This window comes from Babylonia areolata, chromosome 6 (assembly GCF_041734735.1).
Source record: "Babylonia areolata isolate BAREFJ2019XMU chromosome 6, ASM4173473v1, whole genome shotgun sequence".
NCBI classification, from domain to species: domain Eukaryota; kingdom Metazoa; phylum Mollusca; class Gastropoda; order Neogastropoda; family Buccinidae; genus Babylonia; species Babylonia areolata.
Window position 1 is genome coordinate 5185673 of NC_134881.1, and position 9408 is coordinate 5195080.

Sequence of the window (9408 nt, forward strand, 5' to 3'; positions counted from 1 at the left end):
ATCCCTCTCCACACCCACCCCATCCTCATCCCCCCCCACACCCCCCCAATCCAAATATCATTTTTAAGTGCATCCATACAGAGAGAAAACAAACATGTCAAAAGGTATTCAGGTGGGCTGGGCACTGAAAATTGGAGGAAGGAGAAAGAGCAGGAGGGGAACATTTGGAAAACCTGACCTCCTGATACTGTGTGTGTGTGTTCTAACATACCACCCAGTGACTGTTACTTCCCCGTCCTTTAATCAACTTCTTGCTTCAGGTTCAGCACGTGCACAAGGTCTTCATCATCAGCGGGGTTGGACTGCCCCAAACTAATGCTTTTATTCAACTCCCCAGCCAATGGTACCACCACCCTCCTCCCCACTTCACCTTCTGACGTTCTGGGCTTGATGTGCGTCAAGAACGCTGGGTTCAGTTTGCGTCGACTGCCCTCATACTGACCTGCTGGCCTCCTGATCCCCGCCATGGTGTTATGTGTGCTGGCAGCGGGGGCGGAGGAGGTTTTCGAGTGGGCCGGCTGGTGGTAGGTGAAATCGTTGGTTGCGATTCTTCGTTGCTTTGCAGGCGGGCACTCCCCAGCAGCAGCTGCCAAAGAAGACGATGTGCCAGACTGTCTATGACCAGAGCTGCTGGAGGAGGTGACTCGAGAAGCATGGTGAGGGTTGGCAGCGGAGGCAGAGCCACCACCGCTGCGTACAGAGCTCAAGGCAAGATTGAGAGGTGAATCGTTGGTGCCATTCCAGTGGCTGTACCCACTTGTGCTGTAAGAGTTCTGCATGCCAGCCTCCGAAGACAGCCCGGACAGTCCGTTCAGGTCACTGGCGCTAACCGTCGTGGCCTGCACTGTGATGGGCCCCTGGCCTCGGATGGCGCTGGGGGTGAGGGCAATGTTCAGCAGAATGTTCATGTTGGTGCTTTCACTGCCTGAGTTTTCGTTGTTGCTCTGATCACCGAGGTCCTGGTAGGAAGAGGAGTTACGGTTTGTGCTGCTGGAGCCTTTCTTCGCGTCTTTGCATATGATCTGACCTGCAATAAGATATAATGATTTTGTTATAACAATATTAATAATAACAAATGTAGTAATATCATTCTCATTATCACTGTTATCATCATAATAATGATAGTGATTATAATAATAATAATATAAATAATAATAATATTAATAATAATCAAATAAACAAGAGGCAAAGCCCTCAAGACTCACTTGTGCTTCACACTTTATCCAGTAAAGGAATCATGAGGAGGAAAAAAAAAAGATTTAAAAAATCACTGAAAAGTGCTCCGTATTAAATATGATAGATAAAATATGGGAGAAAAAAAATGTTTTAAAGAAAAAAAAAAGGCATGCGAGCGGGACTGAACCATGCATGTTCAGTTTCGAAACAGGCAGACTAATCCCCACTGCTGTGGAACATCTGACGTCATTTGACTAAATTTAATAGTTAAAGCAATGTTGACGTTTTCTTCTTCGTGCAATAAAAAAGATGTGATTGTAGTGAATGTAATAATGCCACTTAAATCATGTCTTTTTGTGTGTTTTATTATATCCTGATTATTCTTTAATTTCGGTGGTAATGGAGACGTTGCAATCACTTCCAAGGACACCGCAACACATGGCGGATCTCTAATTCTGCACAAACCAGTCTACAACGGACTGAAAGAAACAATCGATTCAATTTTTCTTTTATGTTCATTCCAGTTACTTGAGTGTCCACTTTACAATATGTATATATATGCAGTAAACACATCAATGGTGTTGTTAGTATCACTGTATGTATTTTGTCCAGAATTTGTATTTCATTCCTTTCAATTGCGAACAAGAAAAACAAGGTCATGTTGTCTTCAAACACAACCTACCTTCTAGTAGGCTTAACTCAGTGTGAAGTGGTTTTTAGAATTTTCAGGTTTCGGAATGAATCTCAACAAAATAAACCGTTGAGGATTTGGAAATAATGCTTAATTCATGAGACTTACACAACCTGTTATTGGTATGACTGTGAAGATTTTTTTTCATACTATGCTTAAGCCAAATTTGGTACTAGCAGACAAAGTATTTCCATAGAAAATGGCAATGTTAAAGTTTACCATGGACACACAGACACAGACAACCGAACACCAGTTTAAAACATACTCACTCTGTTTACACAAGTGAGTCAATGAAAACTAGAATTCATCATCAACTGAACACCAGCTGTATTTTTGAACAAACTCCAAAATGTTTGCAGACATATTCCTATCCTCACTTCAGCCCCACCACAAACACACACACACACACAACCAACACAAACAATCCCAAAAGAATTGAAAGTCACTCAGAGGAGCTGGGTCCAGTTAACCACAATAATGACGTAACTAGATAAATGGCAAAACTAAAATCAAATAAACCAGTAATCATAAACGTTTCTTGTTGTAATCATTGCAATATCAATATCTTAATATCTTGCAGAAAATGCTGTGTACCAAGGAACAAGCAATAAATCGGCTGAATAGTAGCATCACTGCAGGTATCCCTGTATAATTAGCCAAAAAAAAAAAAACAAAAAAAAAGTTGGTGGATGAACAAGAGCATGGATGCAGGAACTGCAAAACAGATAGCTGAGTGAATAAGGAATCGAAAAATAAATATTATGACAAAAGAGAAAAAAAAGAGTAGCATCACCAAACTATTTATAACTCAAATTGTTCATCAAAATTCAAGACATCTAATGTTAATCATATCCATATAAAATAAAAGAAAGTTTCTTCTTTGTCACAGAAATATTGTTAATTATCTTTTGAATTATAAATACACTAATAGAAACAAAGCAACCAACATACCAAATACAGACTGAGAGACAAAGAAAGGCGCAGAAGTCAAAGAGCAGAAAATCATAATGGAAATCACAGATCTGTTTTTGTCTGCCAGTGCTTCTCTATATAATTTTATGCAGGTAACAAAAGTAACTCAGATGCATTGCAATGCACCAAGTTCATTAGAGAATGGAGGCCTTGATTCTACAGGAACAGTGGAAGAGAAGTAATACCAAAACTATATATAATTACAAGTTATGTATGACTGATTCTGAATATAACATAAGGTTGTTTCCTTTAATTAGTTTAAACTAAACTAATGTGTTGTTCAGTGTAAGAGACAAAAGAGCAAAATGAAACATATAGATCTATATATATTATGGTTGATGGCTGAAGACATGCAGCAACTAACTAAGCAAGCACTGTATAATGCTGAATCAAAATGTCACATGCCCAAGCGTTTTAAACATCATAGGTTAAACTAAAGTGCTAGTCTGATAAATAATGTGATTGGTCAGTTTCAGTTTTAAGGAGACGTCAAAATGTATATTGATCCATTCATTACACATACCTGCTTTAAAATGATGATGATGGTAAAATTAATAATATTAATAATGACTAAAAATAATAATGACTTCTCTTTTAATTTTTTTTAAAAGGGAAGCACATGCCAATGCATTTATCGACACTGAGCTGCGAGCTGAGAGCGAAAACCAACTGCACAAACTAAAAATGAAATAAAATAAATTTATAAACAAAATAAACAAGTAAGTATCAAAAACGTCTAAACAGAATAAAATCAAAAATACAACACAGACAGCAAATAATTTAGACAACAAATAATTCCAAAAAATTAAAATAAGAAAGTGACTGCTATTTTGAGCAACCAACAAGGAACTGTCCTCCTGCACCAAGACTGACCTGAGAAAGTGTCACGAGCGATGGTCATAGTTTTGAGCCATCGGTCAAAGTGCACCATGTCCATGATGTCCATACGCTGAATGATGTCCGTTACCAGCTCCTTGGCTTGATCCAGGCTGATGAAGTCCTCTCCATCTTCCTCTTCATCTGCAGCATGCACAGCACTCACCACTCATCAATCTGCTTCCTTTCCCAACCTTCTTTCTTTTCTTTTTAAAAAAAAAATCTTTCTTTTTTTTTATTTATTTATTTATTTTTTTATAACTCTTCCTCTCTTTGTAAACTCTTTCTTTTTTATGTCTTTTTTTCTTTTCAATCCTTCATCTTTCACAGGAAAGGTACTGCAGCAGAATTGGTGCTCTGCAGTTCGCCAGTGTAAAAACATAAAAATGAAATAGCTTGAGAGGATTGGCTAAAAATGGGTTTATACTTTCAACATAATGGGGTGTGATTAAGATCATTTCACACACACACACACACATATATATATTGTATAAAGTAATACAGTAAATGTTGTGAGCAGATCTTTATATACTTCCATCACTCTTCTTGTTGCAGGCCAGATAGTGCATGAACTATAACAAAACTCAAACTGTGTTAAAAACAATAACAACAACAATAAAACTGTAGGGATCTGAGATTTGTATCTTTCATAACTAGACAGACATCAGTATATTACTACAAATTGTATAATATGCTGGATTTTCAGCATGTGACAGTCAGATTTTCACACACACACACACACACACACACACACACACAACACACACACACTTACTTCAAAGGAATGGACAGAAGTGGCATAAGTTATTGGATCTGTGTTTCTTGGCATGTGTTTTTATATATTTTTGATAAATATGTTAATGAAGAGGAGAAAAAATCTCAGGAAATCCATAAACACAACACACACACCAATTTATGCATTATCTTCCTTCATGTACATTTTCACTAATTTCCGGAAGTTTGCCAACTTGGATCATGGATAGCAGTTTTGTTGAAATATTCCAAGTATTGTAACATATAGTTTCACAGCAATAAAACATAAAGAGATGGAGGAAGAAGGAGAGGGTGAGAGAGAGGGGTAAGGGGAAACCAATGTGTGTGTGTGTGTGTGTGTGTGTGTGTGTGTGTGTGTGTGTGTGTGTGCGTGTGTGGGTATACATGTGTGTATACGTGTGTGTGTGTGTGTGTGCGCGCGCGCGCGCGTGAGTGTGAATAGATGTGCATTAAGATTTAAATAGAAAAAAGAAGTGCTCAATAGTAAACACTTTTCACTGTTCAGAACAACCCATGAGGGGCAGATACACATGAAACTGATGAAAGAGAAAATGAGCAGATAGTACTTGTAGAAAATAATAGGAGTACTGGTATCTCCTCTTTTCCAAACAAGTGCTAACTTTCCTTAATTAACTTAATCAATATCAAATTAACTAAGGGAACAGTAAACTATTATGACTGTAATCTAAAAAATCTGTTAAATAACATTCATACATGTATCATAGAAACTAAAATTCAGTAAACCTGTAATTTATGTACATATAATAACCTATTGTAAATCAAGTGAGATGAACAGCCAAAGTAAAGCATGTTCTCTTCATAATAATTAATATTACTCAAAGTATACTGTATCATATTGATTTTGTATATATAAAAAAAAAAGTTTCTTAGACATTATATCATCAATTATTAACTGACATTCAATGATTCACTGTATCATTTTATAGTAATTCTGAGTAAGACCTGAATATACACACAAATAGTGAATAGACACGCAAAAACATACACATAGTAAATGTACACACCGGCACACCAAGACCGAAAATAAATTTTCTATACCAAGTGAATATGCTCGGTTATTTTGCAGTATCCCATAGTGATAAATCATGGAAAAAATACCACAGAATAAACATATTATGCATTGCACACACAACATACATGCTTATTATTTTAATAACAAAAACACACCTCTTTCTCTCCCTCACATATACACACTCACAAACACACTTTACAAACTACTTGCAATGTTGCACCCAAACCTGGTTCTTCAGCAGCTTGAGCCAGCATCTCTCTAGCCCTGGCCACATTCATATTGGCTACCTGGTGCTGGAAAACATCACCTCCCTCACTGGCTTCTGAGACAGCTTGGAATGATGGTGACATCCTGACTTTCTCTTCCACTCTCCCCGTATTGGGTGACTTGACTGACTGTTCATCACTGCTGTCTGACTCCCGCACAAGAGACAGTGGCTGGTCTGACGATGTTGAAGCATCGATGGGTTCAGAGTAAGATTCATCAATGTCAATAGTCAGTTGAGGTGATCCGTTTGGTGTGACTTCTCTACAGTCTCCATCAGAGTTCTCTATAATGTGGCCATCCCGTGAACTGGAAGGATCAGAGCCAGTGTTAGACAGGTCAGAAATGATGGGGAGCAAGTCTTGTGAACTGGAGGGAGCTAAGTACTGGAGTGGACTTGTATCGTTGGAAGATTTCAGGCCTGTGAGATCTCTGATTTGGCGCACCATTTCATTCAGCTTGTTGATTCCCATTGCTGCTGGTCGATACCAACTCTGGCCTGCCTGGGGACTGACAACATTCAACCCAAGGTAAAATGGTGCATAGGGCTGATTCATGGTCAAAGGACGCTTTTGGGCATATAATTTGTACAGGGCTACAGGGTCTCTTTCTGGAACATCTGGCTCTGCCCATACTCTAGCATTGGCAAGTCTATGATTCAGTCGTTGAGAAGAATGAATTCTGCTCAGCATCTGTGGAGAGAATGTCAAGTATTCTCTGTTGTTGTAGTCTTGACACAGAATTATGTCACCCCATAACAACTTCTTATGTTCGGTGGATTTACGTAACTTCAAATACATGCAAAAGAAGAAACACAATGAGAAAATAACTGAGTTTGGGTTGTACGGGCCCATTTCATGAGACTGAAAGAGATGGGTTATCTTTCCTTCCCGCACACACGCAGCAGTCTGTGATACTTCAGAACCACTTTTCTGTCCTTTGCCAAGAGATCGTAACATCTGCTGTTTCAGTTTCAGGACATTCCTCATGTTGGAAAACTCAGTGTCTCTTGTGAGAGATGCGGGGTAGTTTTTTTGGCGAAGGTAGCGTTCTATGCTAGCAAGCATAGCACGTAGGCTACACGGTTCATACTCACTGCCATCTGTTTTTCTCACCACAAGAAAGAACGAAGAAAGGTATTTATCCAAATCAACTGGTGGGATGTTTTCCGGTAATCTCATTTCGTTCAAAGAACGCATGTAACTTCCCAAAATTCTCATGTCTGCTCCTGTTTTCCTGTGTGTGTTTCTGTTTTCACTACCTGAAACGATGCTGGAGTTGGAGAATTGAACGTGCGGGTCTGTGCGCGAAGTCGGTGTCTTGAGGTGCGCCATTTCCAGCTGCTCATAGCTTTTAGTTGCATCTTCTACCTGGCAAAGCGACTTTACGTCTATCTTTACATCCACAGGTTCGTCTTGATCCTCTGTGGTATGTGGCTGATCCGCTAACGACGTTTCTGTCACACTACTTGGGTCAGCAGTAGCGGAATCGTCTGCGTTCTGGGTTGATGATGGGTCTCGGTCAACATCATCGGCCAAGTGCAGCGGATTAAAGTCGGCATTCTGGTTATCCATTATTTGAAGAGATACCAGTAAAACAAACTGCTAGGTCATTGAGGAAACAGCAAGCCAGTACGTCGCAAAAGTTTGCGACTGGAGCTGGTTCGGCAACTACAAGACAGCCATCATAAATGTTTCTTATGCCACCTACAAAAGATGGGAGACAACTCTCAATCACCTCCCAGCATCCGCAGCAAGCAGACGATCTTTCCGCACATGCGAAGCGCCCAAAAGTAAAATAAACGACCAAAGACCCCAATCAAAAACCGCAGTCAAGGATATTCAAACACGAAAGCTAAGTGGTTCCAATTGCTGCTTAATGTGTGGAGGTTGGGTTCGGTTCATAAGATAAGGCGTGCCAGTTTGCAGAGGCCTGATATACCCCCACACTTATCACATATACAGCGCGGCAAAACGCCGCTTATCTGTGTATCCACAGATCTGGCGGAACGCAGCTGCCGTGGTGTACACAGACGGTCGTGATAGTGAGGTGGCCCAGAACGTTATCATTATCAGACATTTATCCACAGGCACAGGAAAGCCTTTCTGTCAAGAGCCAAGTGGCTGTGCATACAGTCAGAGGATGCTCCTGATAAACTCTTACATAAACCGAACTTTCTTCTCTCAAGCTGCTGTGCCTGTTTTAATACACTGTTCGTATCGCTATCTAACCTTGGCGGATATGTTCGGGAAACAGGAGGAAGACAGATCGTTCAGCTACACGTGGCATTATCTACTTAACAACGGTGACTTCAAACTAATGTCGAACACCGCAACTGAATCTTCAGCCTGTTTCCTAAACTCGAATTCTAAGGTCGTTCCATTGGTGATAGAGCAGTGTTTGCCCAGTGGACCTATTTACTTCAGAGATGATGACCACGATTTGTCCCCGAGCTCTGCCACACAGCAAACGCCCATATCTGTTCATCCCCCAAAATAATCAACCGAAGTAGATCGAGGCCTGTGCTTACAAGCAGCTAGTATAGTCCTGACTCTGCCGGACTACTCAGTACTGATGTCAGTAGTACTAAGGCGCGGCAAAACTCGACCAGAAAATCTAATTGTCACGTTGCAAACATTTGATAAGCCCAGAATAACCTGAAACGCCGGCTACTCAAGAAATCAGTGAAAGAATGAATAAACAAACAAACAAACAAGCAACTCAGTGAAGAAACAAACATAAAATAAATAAGTAAATCAGTCAATCAATCATTTAATCAATCAACCAATCAATCAATAAATCGACAACTAATTATCGTTTGTTTGTTTTTAGTCACTGAGTTGCGGTTCAACCGTCTGTTCAGTTCAGTCGACACTGTAGTGAAACAGACTCCGGAACTGTTTAATCAGTTACTGATGAACACACTGTTGTTGATAAAAGAAGAACAAGTGTTCATAGTGGGAGAGGGATGGGCCGTTGAGGAAGCCCGCACGGATATACAGCCTATAGCAGAGAACGGGAACATGATCAAGATGATCAACTGAGAGTGCACTGGTACGTCACTGAGTGCAAACTGGGGCGACGGGAGTCACGTTCACTGGCAGTCGCGGTAGTTCCGTCGTACACCGCCGGATGGGACTGCCGGAAAAAAAACTGATGCAACTCAGTGGTAAACACAACTGAAATTGAAACTGATGATAACAACGAAAGGACTATAACAACAACACTGACCAGCAGCAGCAGCAACCGAAAACAACACTACATAAAATGGTTATTATCACCGCGCAAAAGAACGGCACCAGTTACAGACTAAAATCACGGCACACATAGGCAGTACACACACACACACACACACACACACACACACACACACACACACACACACGAACGCATATGGCACTGAGACACACACCACATACCAATTTATGCAGTTATATTAAGTTTTTCTTCAAATAGTTATATTTTCATTTGGTTTGCCAACTTAACTGATGGGTAACAGTTTTGTTGAATTATTCCAAATGAATATAGTGTTACCTTTAGTTTTACGGCAATAATACACACAGATGTACAATCCATCCACGCACTCACACAACACACCACACACACACACACACACACACAC

At 40.1% G+C, this 9408-nt stretch overlaps 1 protein-coding gene across 1 annotated transcript; it reads right to left on the reverse strand.

The window, feature by feature from the left end:
* Positions 1-239: 239 nt before the first annotated feature.
* LOC143283209 (uncharacterized) lies at positions 240-7360 on the reverse strand. Its single transcript, XM_076589384.1, has 3 exons — positions 5749-7360; positions 3713-3859; positions 240-1027 (listed from the first exon to the last, which is right to left on the reverse strand). Exons 1-3 carry the CDS (start codon positions 7358-7360, stop codon positions 240-242), a joined length of 2547 nt encoding a protein of 848 aa, XP_076445499.1.
* Between the last annotated feature and the right edge of the window lie 2048 nt (positions 7361-9408).

What these genes read in the sequence shown, in the direction of transcription:
- LOC143283209 (XM_076589384.1), bottom strand. Translation starts at nt 7,360, where the DNA reads ATGGATAACCAGAATGCCGACTTTAATCCGCTGCACTTGGCCGATGAT. An exon ending in TCAAGCTGCTGAAGAACCAG is followed by an intron (nt 3,860 to 5,748) that starts GTTTGGGTGCAA and finishes TGCATGCTGCAG; the next exon opens with ATGAAGAGGAAGATGGAGAG. An exon ending in CGCTCGTGACACTTTCTCAG is followed by an intron (nt 1,028 to 3,712) that starts GTCAGTCTTGGT and finishes ATCTTATTGCAG; the next exon opens with GTCAGATCATATGCAAAGAC.